Genomic DNA, 15823 nt, shown 5'->3' on the forward strand with positions numbered 1-15823 from the left:
AAGACTCTCCGGTGCAGTCCATTTGATGGGGAACTTGGCTCCAGCATGGGCAGTATATGTGTCACCAGTCATCAACCGACTCAAGCCGAAGTCGGCAACCTTCACGACATGATTTTCCCCAACTAGGCAGTTCCTTGCTGCAAGATCCCTTAAAAGGTGAAAATGAACGAATAAGAAATGGAAATAAAAGTGTATCCCAAACAAACACCAAACATTCCCTTTACCGGTGGATGAAGTTCTTCTTCTCCAGGTATTCCATGGCAGAGGAGATCTGTGTGGCCATGTAGAGCAGCACCACAGCATTAACCTCCTCCTTGTCACAATCTCTCAAGTAGTCCAGTAGGTTGCCATGCGGCATGTACTCAGTCACGATGTAGAAAGGTGGCTCTAATGTGCAGACACCTGTGTGAAACGATAGCTGTTAGCATATGGAATTTCTAGGAACGCTGTAGGAATGAGTAAATCATTTTCAAAGAGTAAATAAATGGACACAAATGGTCAGCAATGAAGCACAATCAGTTCACAATACTGACCCAGTAGCTGAACGAGATTAGGGTGTTTAACTTCTTTCATCACTGATGCCTCTTTCAGGAACTCTTCCACTTCCATAGTGTCCTCCTATTATTACAGAAAGAGACACAAACAAAGAAAGATAATTTACTCAATGGGATAGATGGAAAAAAGCAGCTTACAGTATCATTAGGAAACATCATGTGTAATACCAAAGTCCACCTGTAGGAGGGGATCTATAACCATTTTACCAATTTACAGCTGCAAAACTGCACAGATACAACTGAACTTTTTACAGTAAATAAATTCCAGAAAAGTGTGATTGTCAATATAAAACAAGTTGGTCTAACCTTGAGTGTTTTGACAGCCACTGTGAGGTTGTACTTTTTCCACACTCCAACATACACCTCCCCATACTGGCCTCCTCCCAGCTTGTGCTTCATGGTGATGTCTGTGCGCTCCATCTCCCACTTATCATGGATAGGTGACACACCGTACACTGTGGGCTTGTTACATTTGGGTGCGGGGTAGTGCAGTGTGGTGACCAGGCCATCGGCTACAGTGGAGTGGTGGTGGACCAGCTCAGCTAGGGTGGCAAAGCGGCTTTCAGATGTCACATATACCTAAAATGGGGGCAAAAGAACACAATGGTGAAGACAACAGCAGAGTTTATAAAAGAGTAATAGTCTTTTGCAAAACTACTCATGCATACCTTTCCATCAGTGGCTGTGTTGATTCGGTAGTGGTACACTCTGCCCTCATAGCGCAAAGATATTGACAACTGTCCAGGGCTGCTTTCGCTTTCCCGGACTAGAAAACTGCCATTGATAAGGGACGAGAGCAAGTACTCTGCAGCACTGCGGGAAACAGGCCCATGGTACCAGCTATGCTTCTCCAGACTGTTGACTGGTGTGATGTAGTTGGAGGGCACCCAACCCTGGCCATTCTTAGACCGCACTTCACTCCACTCTCCATTCTGGTTGTAGCCGAGCACACGCAACTTCTCACCTAGACACAGGAAGGGTGGGTTGTAAGACTACAGTACACTGAATGATGGCACAATGGAGCTTACCCTGGTTTGATTCCAGTATTGTGTACATAGAAAAATACCCTCAACAGCAAAAGTACACACTTTGAGAAATGTTTTAATGTACACTTTATGCTCACTTGATTTCCTTTAATTCTGATGAAGAACATTTCCATAGAAGAAAACTCATTTATGGGGTCACCACATTGCAACAGCTCACAAACAAATGGTGTTATGGAGACGACTATCCTCTAATAAAAACATCAAAATCTATGGAACAATAACAGGGCTGGGTGAACAGCATATCTGTCATACAGGGCTAGGCAATACCAAGCATGTAGTGACTTGGTCTGTTGTCTCTATCTCCCTGTCTCTGACGTCAGCGGAGGAGGCATGAGGGAGCAGAGACTAGAACAGGGAGGGAGGGGAACAAAACAGTGAATGAAGCACAGCCTGCCAACTGGTCGGAGGAAGAGAAATGGTTAAAAAGAAAGAAACAGAGTAGTGAGTAGCCATCTCTACACTGGCGTTTCTTCTTATCTGCACTTATCTTTATCTCATCTTCCACTCATACTCAAAAGTTTCACTTACTAAATATCCATTAACCCAAATATATCAGCAGCCATAATGACAACACATGTCACCCTGTAGACAACTTTCACATAAAATGATGCAAACAGCAAGGCTCTAGTCAATGAAATTTGATTCTCAGATAGAGAAAAAGAAAGAGCATATCAGATCCCAAATCATGGAATAGTCACAAACAGGGTTTTAAACCGTTCTGAGTCTGGTGTAACTTTTTTCTACAGGATGACCCTTTTGTTTTTGGGAAAGCTGATTGTTAATGCAGCCTTAGGCTATCATCAGTAGCATATTGTTGCAGTTGCAACAGTAATGATTGTGTAATAGACTTAACATCTAAGAAAACCATGCAGTTACTAACCAGAGTTGCACATCTAGCTCCTAAATCTAAAAGCACTGCATTAGCAATGCAGTGAACTACATTAAACTGAGATTGTTATCCACATCCAGCCCACCAATCCACCGGTCTCCTCTATGTCTGCCTTCTGTGCCCCTAAATTTTGTGGGAGTGGAAACACTGACTGCCTGGCTGCCTCACAGTAGGAGCCACATGTGCTTGAAGCAGGGCTCTGGTCTGGACTAGCCTAGTTTGGGCCGGCATGGAAAAGAGACAATGATGATTAGCCTCAGACACGGACTGGCTAAATCGCTACCCTTTGTGGCAATTAGCCTCTGCATGCTGTACTTATCCACCTGTTACTATTACAGTTGAACCCATTTCGTATTAACACAGCATCAGAGGCATGCCTGGGTGTTTCCATGTGACAGAGCAAAGTGCTGGACAGATAGGAAAAGTGCTGCGGAGCCTGGGAGTGCACATGTGCTTGCATGTGGGCAGGAATCTCAGATTCACTCCATGAGTCAGGGTCTAAACATCATTTCCATCCCAGGCAGCTGCCATGGAAGTCTTAAAAGAATGGATAATTAACAGACTGCCACATAAAACACACCACAGATCAGTTGGTGACACATGCCTGGCTGCCCGATTAATATCATTAGGATATTTTAAACTCATTACTCAGGGAAGAGCAGTTGAATGGATAACGGATACAGGTTGAGAAAACGAGAGGTCTGGACTGAGGAGAGACTGTGTACTGAAAAGGAGTCATTAACACAAGGTAGGATATGCATTGCTGGTATCAAAAGAGCATTTCCTTGTTATTTAATCACAGTAAAGCATGCAAGAAGGACGTATGATGTGTGGGTCGTTGATGTCATAAGGTAAGCTCTAATGACACACAACATTCCTCTGGGATAGGCAGGTAGCCTGTAAAACAACACTTTCAAGGTGCTGCTGACCTGCCAATCCCTGACACCGCCCTGAGGGAAGTTAATCTGTTGCAACAAATGTTCTTATGTTGTATGAAGGTGTGGTTAAATATTAAGTTGCCAAAGCAACATCCTTTACAGATGATGCATGGAAATAATAAAAAACAGGTTTTTCAAATCTAGCCACATAACAGTTTTGGCTGCTTGACAGCTAATGGGTAAAAAGCACTAATCAAATGTGTTTATGGTACAGGCTTTAAATCATAGTCCTCCGACACCGTTTACCTTTAGTGATGCTGAGCGTGTTGTCTCCACTGGCGACAAAGTCATAAAGTGCAACAAAGAGGTTAGGGTCGCTTTCAGCCGCCCCTAGTAAGTTCTCCTTGGAACTCCAGCGCACTGCCTCTGTCAGAGCTTCTGGGGAAAGAGCAGAAGTAAGTGTCAGATAGATACACTGTGACACAAGTCAGTAGCATCATGTGCTTAGGTCAATGACAAACAAAAGAATAGGTCACACTGTAAGTGCAGTTAACTGGAAATTTTACCAAAATAAATGTAAGCAGCCTAGCTGAAAGCCTTATACATTCAAAATACTACCACAGATTGTCTACCTGTCTGTCCATGCTGCACCCCATGCCTGAAACCCGTGTGGCGTTGATGGCCACTCAGAGCCACCCATTCCTCTTCAAAACTGCTGTTTGCCTGTAGGCACCTCAAAAGCATCACTTCAGCTAAGCTCCTCTCTGAAGAGCACTGCTATCACTAGCTGCACACACACAGCCTGTCGTGTTTAACCTGAGCCAGGTAAGATCTGAGGTGGGAATGTTTTTGTATGTGTATATATGTGAAGACAACGGAGGAGGAGCTAGAAAACCGCGTGGATGGGAACGGTCTATGCAGGATAGTACATGACACACACCCACGAAGGAACAGTGATGAATAACTGCGTGAGCAGCTAACACGTACTAAACTCAACAGCTGCTATCGAAGTTGCTGCATGTCTGAACAGCTGCTAAATGAATGGGAGAGGGCTGCATTGAAGAAAAAAAACAGAACAAACACTGTAGTGTAGTAACTGTAGGTAAACAGAAAAGCTGCTACATTGCATAAAAACTGTCTCATGGTCCTTCATTTTTAACAGAATAACATAGGAACAAGACCGCATCTTTCTGTGCTGCCTAAGAAGAACAGACTCTATTATGATGAAAAACTGCATTATGATTGAGAAGCTGTAGAAATATATACAGTTTTCTTCTGTTTGTCTACAACTGCCATAACTAAATAGCACACTCAGGCAAATGTTGAACAAAGAAACTGGTTGATTCATTCAGCAGTAACTTCCTCCAGGATCAGTTGCACTGTATTCAGTTTAACTGTCTGACTTTACAATCCCATTCCGGCATTCCAACTTGAACCATTATGGAATGATTCTGTGGTCACAATTACAGCTGGTAGTGAAACATTTACTGCAGTGCTCTTGACATTTTATCATTGCCAACAAGATGAGGTTTTGGTAAAGTGGCAAAGGATACTCTGTGCATGCTTAGCAGTGGTTCTGTGTAAATAGTGCTGCCCTCACTGTATAGAAGCCTTTGCTAAAATCTACATGAAGATATTACAAAAATGCAATGAAAATGTAATTGTCACAGACAAGAATGATTCCTTTCTCTATTTCACAGCTATAATGCTTCACACAGAAGGAGCCATTATTACAAGATATTAATGAAGTCTATTGCAATGTAGATTTTAGAACTGGGCGAAATCTTACCGCACGAGATATACAGCCAGAATACATCCACACAGTGAGAATTTGATGAAAGACACTTGTATTTTCATGTAACACATGTGTCGAGCTCACATCAACAACAGCAATGGTGGAAGGAGGTGAAACAGAGGACCTCATCCTAAAAAGTTTTGGTGCACTTTTTTTTTTTAAATAAATGCTGGATCTTCTTTCACTTTGAATTTAATGTTATTGCTCTAATCCCACAAAGCTGGCAGGCACTCAACAAGGAAGCTTTTCAATTGTTAGTCCACACCATGTGGCAGGCACATGCCATACATTAGCATGACAGCAGAGATTTTCTTCTGTGACCTACATGAAGTATTAACCTTAACGAGAACTGAATCTATATGTAACTGAACATGTTCCATTTGCCCAATTCATTACAACACCTACACATACAAGATTTGCCCACCTTTGTTCTGGACCAGCATGCACTGCAGCGCCGCCGTGGCTGTAACCTGGCTCAGCCACAATTCCCAATACATCTTCCGCTCTGGTCCCTTGGTTACTAGTCTCAGTATCCACAGAAACGCTTGTATGAGGTGTTATTTAGGTCAAAGTTTGTCTAATGTAGACTACAAAATACAATCAAACCATCTTCTTCACAGCGGAGAGACAAAGACGCAAAAAGATGCATGGTTGAGGAGGAGAGACGGCTATGTACCAAGGTTAGGGGGTAGAGTAGTGTGTATGTGGAGTGTGCAAGGAGAAGTGGGAGTGTGTGAGGGTTTAAGTGCAGTGGCCAACAGCAGATGTCTGGTCTTGTTCCTCCTAAAGGGGGGAGAGGTCCTATGGACACACACTTTTCTTCTGTGTGTGTGTGTGTGTGTGTGTGTGTGTGTGTGTGTGTGTGTGTGTGTGTAAATGTGCATGACTGCAACTGCTGAGCCAACTGTCAAAGCTGCTCCTCTTACATAGCTACATATCACATCCCTCTTCTCAGGAATGTTATGAATGAAGTAGTTATATTATGCCAATCGTGAAAGATCTTGATTAGAGGAATTTTAATTCCAGTCATCACAGACAAAATGACACACAAAAAGAAACTACGGTAATTAGTCAGGTATTCCAAGGCTCAAATAAAATAACCTAATAACATTGAATTGCTTTCATAACATGATCCAGTTTCATTCAATTGATCACATTTCTTAAATCACTTGTAAATCATTCTTAAACCATGTCAGAAGCAAGATGCTGTCCTCAATGGCCAGGCTTAAACCTTATGCGCTGAAATGTTTGAGTGAGGGAGCAGTTGGTCTACATGGGGTATGTCGTGTGTCTGTCTGGGTGCCTCAGGCCCATGTGTGTGCTGTGAAGTGTAGCATGTGTGTTCTGAAGAAACTATGGCTTTGTGTGGAGCAGAACAGAGAGGGCGTTAGCAAGGCTGAGGGGCACGCCAAACTTGAACCCCCTAAGACAGCTGCGACAGAGGTGACCCTGGTCACAGAGCACACATAACATGCAGACGCACATCACACACACGCAGACGCACATCACACACACACACACACACTGGTAACACTATTTCTCTGGCTGTCCCAGCAGCTGTCTGAGTGTTTCTGCCTCCATTGTCACCTCACCAAACAATCAACTTGTGCCAAAGTATTAAACAACAACACCCTAATCAAATACAATACTTATATAATTTGACCACAGTGAGGTGAGGTTGTATTTTTAGCTGCGGGAGAAGAAAACATAGCAGCATGACATCTAAAAATAACTGTGCAAAGCAGCACATATGGTGTAGCTGTAGTGATGTGGTGTAGCAATAAATGGCTGGCTGCCTACAGGAAGCCCTGATGAAAACCTAAGACAATGCTGTGGAAAAGATGCACATACAAGACATTACATAAGCCTACTCTATACAGCAGGCCTGATCAGATCCTGTGGCTTACTCAGAGACAGAATCACTGGAGTCAGACCGGAGTCTGAAATACTAGTGACGACTATGTGCTGTAATCTTCAATCTGCGTTTATATTCACAGAAAATCAAGCTGTACTTAAGCAACAAATTACTTACTAGAGATGTTTTTTAACCACACCATTACCTGAACAGTGTGTAACTTAAAAATCTTGAATTTTAGCTACAAACAGGTTATCCCTCTTAGGAAAGACATCCTGGACAGAACATACTGCAGTATCAGAGATGCAATAAAAAATAAAGGAGTTCTGACTAATTTGCAACTGGTCTGAAAACTAATTAAAACTTTTAACTTTAAAAAAAGATCTGAGTGTTTCTGGTTCTTAAATGTCTCAGATATTTAGTTTTTAAATGCATCATATGCAATGAACTTGACTTCTTTCCCATTGGAGCATAAATAATATAAAAAAAATAACTAAAGCACCCCTGGTTTTGGCAAATTACCACCATCTACATTTTGAGATGCTGTAAACAGAGAATCCCGAGACAGAGAGGAGAGTCAGTTGTTGTTCATGGGGACAAAGGACAATAGCCTTATTACTGCTACATCACAAGTGTGTGTGTGTTGGTTCAGGGAGATGTTCCCTTGTTTCAGGGACTTCAAATTTATAAAGTGAAAACAAAGAGCTTTTACTTGTTGTCTACTCATTCAGTAATTGAACTATGCAAAGTATACATTTAATGACCACAAACTACTGAACACAGTACACATCTCTGACCATGAACATGTATGCACTTGTCTTGTTTACTCATGTCCAGGCCTACACATTGACATCTGCCTCAGTGATTTTGCAAACCCCTGTGAGTAAATACTTCCACATGCACATAAAGACCACTCCCGGGAAAGCCTTTGAATGATCTCTACTCAAGCCATCATGTCTCCTGTCCACATTTACCAATCAGGGAGTGGGCATACATCAACCTGGGCTTAAAGGTCAGTGGATCACCCAGGAAGGGAAAAGAATGGAGATCTAACCCACAGCTCACCCAGCCCCTCTCAGGGCTTCTCATGGGTTAATAATGGGCTCTGAAGTGGGTCCCTTTAGGTGTGCTGGCAACACAAGATAAGTGCTACTTTAGAGAGGAAGAGCAGCTCATGATGACTGGAAATAAACCTCCTACGCTGTCCACACGGACTGCTGCACACAAAAATGATATAAGCTGACAAGCCATCACAAATGATGGTGCATATTTTACCAAAACGCAGTTAATCTGAAGCCTGAAAACTGTAACTGGGTTGTTAGCAATATTTTTATTTCTCTAAGTATATGTAATGAAAGCTTTACATGGAGCCCTGTCCTCTTTGCAGATCTGCAAAGACATCCTGCAATTTATGTGGATGATGTAAAATATCTGGCTGGCCAAGTTGTTGCCAACTCTCCCACAGGTAAAGAGGTGGAGCAGATCTCTCCACAGCTCCACTTTGTTACTACCTTTTTGGATTGTCTCATTCTTTGCCATGAGGGTTTACAGAAGGACCTGCAGACTAATCTTGGTGTCTGAACAGCTAATCTCTGTGTGGTGTGGCTAAACTCAGTTAGGGTGTGGGTTTAAGCCTCTTTACACTGATACAGATTAAAGAACCGACTGGAGCCAAAACGAAACATATTCCATTGTGTTCTTACTGAGATAGAAGATGGGCCTCTGAAGGAAAAACAGCCCAGTATACCGAAAACCACCATCACATCAGACTAATAAAACCCTCCAAGGCCCATCTAGGTGAACACACTAGATTTTACATCACACCCTTGACAGTATATTCTTTCAGCAATGTCTTGCCTTCAGCTTTCACTTGTTTATTTAGTGTTGACTGTATTGAAAGAGATAAAGCATAATTGCCACAATACAGTCACTGGCCAACATGCTGCTTTCTACTATTTATTTAATTTCTGCTGACAATGGGTAGGCAGGTTTTTTGAAGGGATCACACATTTCAGAAACATGAGCACATGCCTACTTTTCAATGAATAAACAGTATTGCTTTACATTCTCTATCAAATTATAACTGGGGCTCCAGTCCGAGTTTCACTGTGAAAATCTGATTTTGTAACATAATAGAGAAAAAAGAGAAAATAATCTCACATTAATAATATGTAATAAACAATAAACTGAGTGAACCTACAATTGTTTGACTTGTACAACAATATTAACTTTGGGCTTTCTCTTCGCTGACTAATCACATGCATCACATAGGATATTTGAGGACAGCAGTACCCCAGGGTGCCCAGATTAAAGGTTTCTGACTGACTGGTCAGCTGGATGGCGATTACACTGAAGGAGTAGGACATGCTGGATAATCCTCCATAAGAGCTGCTCCACATAACAACTTCACTGACAAGGGCAAAGGGAAAGCAAGAGTATATGTGAATGTATATGCAAGTATGGTAAATACAGTTAAGTGTGTGCATGCTAGCCAAGTCTCCAGCCTGCAACCTAGAAGATAAGCTGCAGTGATAATTCCAGCAACTGAGGACTCATCCTAGAAGCGAATCAGTGCTTAACAGGCTTGGCACAGAGTCTGCCCTCCTTTCATACACCCATATCTAATTCTCCCCCCGCGCGACACCATTGCAGCTTAAGTGAATACTGTGATTTCACTGGGAGCCACAACACTATTTGACTAAACCTTCCTGCAAAGTTTAAAACATTTGGTGTTTTTAGGCTGACAGATGCAAGGGGCGGCATCACCATCTGTGCAGCCAATCACTCACTGTTCTGATTAATCCTCACCAGTTAATGATAAGAGCTACAGAGAGCGTCAGCCAAGGAATATAAACTAGGACTGTGGTTTCGGGAACTACAGAATGTTGACTGGTAGCAGATGCAAAGGCTTAAGGGTGCAACTGGGATTCAAGATAGATGCATAACATAAACTTTTTTAAGGGTTCTACCAGACACACAAAGCACGATTATTTACAAATCATACATTTTCTTCTGCATACAATTTATGGCATATTTTCTATGAAGCATTAGGGATTAAAGGGCATTTAACTCTTCCTAGACAGATTTGGGATTGAGGCCCATCTCAACAGCCAGGGTTCAGCAGAGTTTAGATCCAGACAGAAGGAGCTGTTCATCTGTAAGAGTTAATAGCAGAGGCTCAGTCTGAGAGGATAGACTCGGTTCTAGTACATGGCAGGCGTGGGATGAGGGAAGGCATAAATTATTAAGGACACACAACCATTACAGCGTTCACAATGGTGCATGCAATTTTTGGACTACAACCATGTTTAATTGTGTTCAGATGATTTGCACAGAAACACAAATACATCCATCAGATCACACTTACAAAGATGATCACCCAGGCTCATCAGTTTAGCTCTAATTTCTAGCAAGTCTCACCCCAAGGAGGTGTGGTCATGGCTCCTCCTAGTGGTTGAAGACAGGACAGAGTTTTCTTCATTCACGCTATGATATTATTTAAAGCCAATTAAAATCTTACCAATAGCTTCTGAAGTGAAAGTCCCCACCACCTCCCTCCTGGTTGTTGGCGTTTTAGCACATGGAGTCCACAGAAAAGTGGATTTGTCTCTAATCTAATTTCACCCGTGATGCAAATCAGCTTAGGTCCTTGGATCCTAGATCCAGGAATCTCTTTACTCCCCTGGGCAGCTTTAACAGTTCTGCACTTTAGGTACAGCTGGCTACACATACACCATCAGTGTGCTGCCAAAAAATATTCCAAACAACTCATCTGCAGCAACTCATTCAATCCATTTAAAGTAAAAATAGATTGTTGTTTTTTGATTTTATAACAACAGCCTTCAGACAGTGTCAGCTTTTGAACCCACTGCAGAGATGGAGATCACTGAACTCCTGACAAGGCTAAAGGGATGGAACCATCAATATGTTGCAGCCACTGATTCAACAATACGGCTATTGAACAAATACTGAGAGAGGTGACACTCTGGCCAGCTTCTTTTGAATCAGCACAGAGGCAGGCTGATTCCTGTCTGTTCTTGTTTAGCTCAGTGTTTTAAAGCCAGTCCGTCTGTTTGGCGGCATAGTGCACAGTGATGCTACATCAAAGGTGAACTGAGGGGGAGTGATGCCAACCTTAGCAGAGGACAAGGGCTGTATAGAGTTTTCCAAAAGAATCACTTGTAGTAAGAACATAAACCTGAACTCAGAGGGGCTCCGCTGGGCCAGGCAAAAACCCCCACTCATTTGTTGCCCTAAATCGACTGTGTGTATATAGGCATACTGATAACTCTAGCAAAAAAGAACATGGATATGATACCCAATGATACAGCAAAGACAGGCTCCAACACAGACTAGCATGCATTCCTCCTGGACTGGCACCTTTCAATTATATCCCAAAAAGGCATCATTAAACAGGAATGCTAGTCTGTGATAAAATGGGATATAAAACAGATTAAAAGAACAACTTTAACATGTTAATCTCCAAAGCTATGAGAAGAAACATTTCCTAAATGATACAAACATTAAATTACAACCTATGTCAAACAGTGACAGAGCTATTTCTCTGCAAGCGAAAAAAAACAGCAACTAATACCATTGCCAAATCAACGATAATCAACTTCTTGGCATGACAAAGTTGAGCTGATATAGAAAAAATCCAACACTGTACCATCCCTATTATCAAATACAGGAACATAACCTGAAGGAGCAGCTCATGTTTTACATTATGCAAAGTAAACAACTGTCTTGATGGTTTTCGTCATAACACAAATCAAGTTTAGCGTGTAATTTGTGAGCCACTGTGATTTCTTGATATACTTCACAGAGGATGTCAAAAAAATCTGGCTTATAACAAAAATATTTCTAGTATTAGCACAAATGAACACTGACTGCCTGGTAATCAAAACAGCTTCCTCAAAAGAACAAGCACAACTCACACACAGACATGTAAGACAATGCTGCATCATTATCACATAAATAGACCAAGAGTTTGATAGTCAGTGGAAGACTGAGCGCACAGTCCCAGTGTCCCCACTTAGGAGTCTTTGTTCTATTATTGTGTGCTTTGAAGAGAAGCAGTCTCTCTGCAGAGTGGCTGTGTGACTGCATCCTGGATGCTATAAAAAGGCTACTACTCCTGCCCCAACATCGGAGAACAGTGCCGACTGTGAGCGGTGTTGCACTTAGTGTGTCTGTCTGTCTGTGTATGTACTTCAAGCTGAGGACTGTTACTTCAGAGATGTGAGAGCCAGGAATTGAAAATGCTTTCCATTCCCAAAAGGTTACACCTTCCATGTGTCCTTGCTGACTGTAATGGCGGGAGGGAGGGAGTTGGGTCTGGGACATCAGTGGAAACTAAGAAAGTTATGCCAGTAGTTTTACATCTATGCAGCACATGTGAAGTAACAATTCACTGAAGGACACATAAGTGAAAGACAGAACCAACAGTAAGCCCACAGATGTCAAACATCCCTCCAGGTTTACACTCAGGGGGCACGGCCAAGATATTAGCGTAAACTAAGACATAACTTGCTTGCTCACACAAGAACATGCATCTAGTAGGTATTCTGTCATCTCCTTTACTTACAAACTCAGGTCAACCACAAGGCTTTGTGCATGATATCTTTTTTTGAGTGCATAGGAATTGTTGCACAGTGGAAAAATGGGTGATGGGAGCTAATGGTGCTGAGTCAGGTGACTGAAAGCAGCACTTGATGTCATTTTCCCCACACAATGGTTAACCTACAGTTTTCAATACTAATGAATTCCCAGACCTTCTGTGTGAGAAGTCAGACATAACGATATTAAACTATAATCACACAAGAGCAGCTTTAAACAGTCATATCTGCATGAGTGTAATCACATGATGACAGAAGGCGACTTAAATAATTCACAGAGATTTCCCTCTGGATCATCAAACTGCGCAGTCAGCTTGCTGAGTGTGTTGTAACAGTAAACCTTATCAGACAGAGGATGTAAGCGAGCATGTGAAAACCACTAGGTATGGTAATGTGACCCTGTAGTGACTGCACAAGTGAGTTAATGGAGTAGAATTGCTGGAAAACCTCCGGAAGCAAGAACCAGCGTTACCATCCTAGGTATCACACAGAGGAAAAGCTGACTAGCTAACCTCCAGTTATGACCCCGAGGCTGAACGCAGAGGACTCTTCCTCAGAAACATTCAGTGCCTCTTTTTGGGATGATTAGATCACATGCAGCGCACACAGCCGGCTCTAATATACTACTGTTTTGGTGTCAAATCTGTGCGATTTATTCATCGCCTCTCTGACTAATCTGCCTCTAGCCTGCACACAAAGACAATAGACAAATTACCACACAGTAAAATGTATGAGGCATGGAAAGCTAATGTTGGTTGGCATGGCTATTTCCGCTAACGCGTCGTTGACAAATAGCATGGACTCGGCTAACAAGCGCTAATCAGCAGCAAACAACTCTCCATGTATAAATCTGATTCCACCACCACATACACATCATACTTATCACTTTACCTGAATGCTTCGTGAATATATTGATCCCTGGATCGGGCACGTTGACTGGACCTTCCCTTCCTGGCGGTGTCCCGGTGCTACTGCCGGGTTCTCGGGGTCTTCTCCCGGCGCCGCTCCCCCGGTTGCCCTTCCCTTGGTGTGGTTGGGACGCGTGGGGCTGTGGTGGCTGGAGTCCGGTCGATGTACCCTCACCGACGCGGCCTACCTGCTGTCCCATCACGGTAGTTTGGCGTGAGGACGTTTGGGACGAAGCGAGCAAACCCCCTGCGCACCTCTGGTTCACATTCCCCCAAGCTGGAGCGGCCTGGACCGAATACTCTTCCTCAATCCCCTCCCCGCTGTTCTTCACTGAGCTAACGTTAACCAGCCCGTGTTAGCTCGCTTCTTTAGCCTGTTAGCTAACGTTACCAGCTATCAGTGAAACCCACCCACCCTGCCTTAAACAATAAAACCGCAACCCCGACGTGTGACAGCGAGTGTTTCTATTTCTCTGATCCAGATGATATGCCAGTAGGAATCAGTGGTGCCGGACGAGCTAGATTCGGTCAAATCGGAGCTAATCAGAATCGTTTTGCCGTTGTCCGGCCGCTGCGCGCCCCCTCTGACGCCGCCATCTTTACCGCAGAATAGAAGATGTGTTGCACAAGGCGGGGGGTTCGCCTCGATCCCCTGTCAGCGTTATCCTCCAGCACCAACCGGGTCCCAGCAGTCACCGAGCCCCCGGGCAGCAAACTGCATGTGCATACAGCTACCTACCTGTACTGAAGTCAATAAATCAATAAGTTTCATTACACACGAGATGAAGCAAATATACTTTAGGTTTTATTTTTGATTGCTCTTATACTTTGATGTGTCTTTATAAGAAATGTGTCAGACATTTGACAGCAATCAGAAAATAAAAGAAAACAAACACAATAAGCGATTCACAATAAACACAAGTATGACAGTAAGGAGGAACAACTCTGTTCCCCAAAAATAAATTAATCTGAATAAACAGGACTTCTGCAGCTTGGCTCTTCACTATTAGTAATATTATGATCTTTAGTCACACAATCTCAAATGTAAACTTCTGTCAAATGTGTAGTCCTAAATGATTATGTACATTGTAAATTATTTGCTGGTACTTGTTAAAATCGTGAAAAGGATTGACATCAAAATAAGTAGAAAACATTAAAAGCTGTAATACAGCGCCACCCTGTGGTCATCCAGTTTACCATAAGTGCTGGTTTTTACTTTGTGCTGCTGTGCATCTCATTATTCACAAGCATAAATACAGTCTCCCTGCATTGGAATATATCAGAATTGGCAACAAACAGTATGCAATAACTTTCCACAATATAATACAATTATTCTGTCATGATAACAATAACAAAAATATAGTTAAATACCTTTATCCATTAAGTCTTATATGGAAATTACTGCACAAGTGTACTAACACATACACTTTCTTTCAATATACAGAGTATCTGACAGTGCAACCTGTAGCCCTTAGTGCTAATCAAGTATCTGAACATTCTAGCAGCCAGCTGCAAGTTTTACAGTAGATGTAATTCTGTAGTGAAATCACTATACATAACTCAAAATTGGTAATGAAAGAAATACAACATCATATAGTAATAATATTAATTTCATGCTGTCTTCTCAACATTTTATCTTATAGTCTTCTGTGAGCATTTACACAGTGTACAGTGGGTAGATCAACACACGTTTTCTAAGTACTTAAATTGGGAAAAAAATATTAATATAGACATAGGTGAATCACAGTGGTCTGCTCCGTGACTTCTGTATTGAAATTATAATACAGTGCCCACTGTTTCTTGGATTTAAACAAAAACCCTGAACAGTGGTCAATTATTTTGATGAAGATTCTCAGTCATCCAGGTCATCATACGTAGAGAAGATTGAAGCAAGGCGTCTGGACTTGTAGAGTTTTCTAGAAGACAACCGGGATGTCAACAACCATGACATCCCAGTCCACTTCAAACCTATGACAACACTGAGACAGAGACTGGTTCACCCGAAGGACAAGATTCCCAGGGAGAAACACAGCAATGTGATATATGCAGTCCAGTGCAGTGAGGAATGCTCTGATCTGTACATTGGAGAAACTAAACAACCACTCCACAGAAGAATGGCTCAGCACAGGAGAGCCACCTCCTCAGGACAAGACTCAGCTGTTCACCTCCACCTCAAAGACAAAGGACACTCCTTTGAGGACAACAATGTTCACATTTTAGACAGGGAGGACAGGTGGTTTGAAAGAGGAGTCAAGGAAGCCATCTATGTTAAGCTGGAAA

At 42.4% G+C, this 15823-nt stretch overlaps 1 protein-coding gene across 4 annotated transcripts in view; it reads right to left on the reverse strand.

Moving 5' to 3' along the window:
* Positions 1-14169, reverse strand: part of abl2 (c-abl oncogene 2, non-receptor tyrosine kinase) — a 22483-nt gene extending 8314 nt beyond the window's left edge. The window contains exons 1-7 of one of the 4 annotated variants that reach the window (XM_028403413.1): positions 13527-14169; positions 3674-3802; positions 1223-1518; positions 861-1133; positions 534-618; positions 225-402; positions 1-148 (exon numbers count right to left, since the gene is read on the reverse strand). The exon at positions 1-148 is cut by the window's left edge and continues 37 nt beyond it. In XM_028403413.1, the coding sequence (XP_028259214.1) occupies positions 1-148; positions 225-402; positions 534-618; positions 861-1133; positions 1223-1518; positions 3674-3802; positions 13527-13743 (1326 nt within the window). In that variant the 5' untranslated portion in view covers positions 13744-14169. Of the gene's footprint in view, positions 149-224; positions 403-533; positions 619-860; positions 1134-1222; positions 1519-3673; positions 3806-3999; positions 4184-13526 lie in introns of those variants that run through there. The other 3 variants (XM_028403412.1, XM_028403415.1, XM_028403414.1) reach the window with 3 other exon arrangements.
* Positions 14170-15823: the final 1654 nt, after the last annotated feature.

Source organism: Parambassis ranga, chromosome 4 (assembly GCF_900634625.1).
Source record: "Parambassis ranga chromosome 4, fParRan2.1, whole genome shotgun sequence".
NCBI classification, from domain to species: domain Eukaryota; kingdom Metazoa; phylum Chordata; class Actinopteri; family Ambassidae; genus Parambassis; species Parambassis ranga.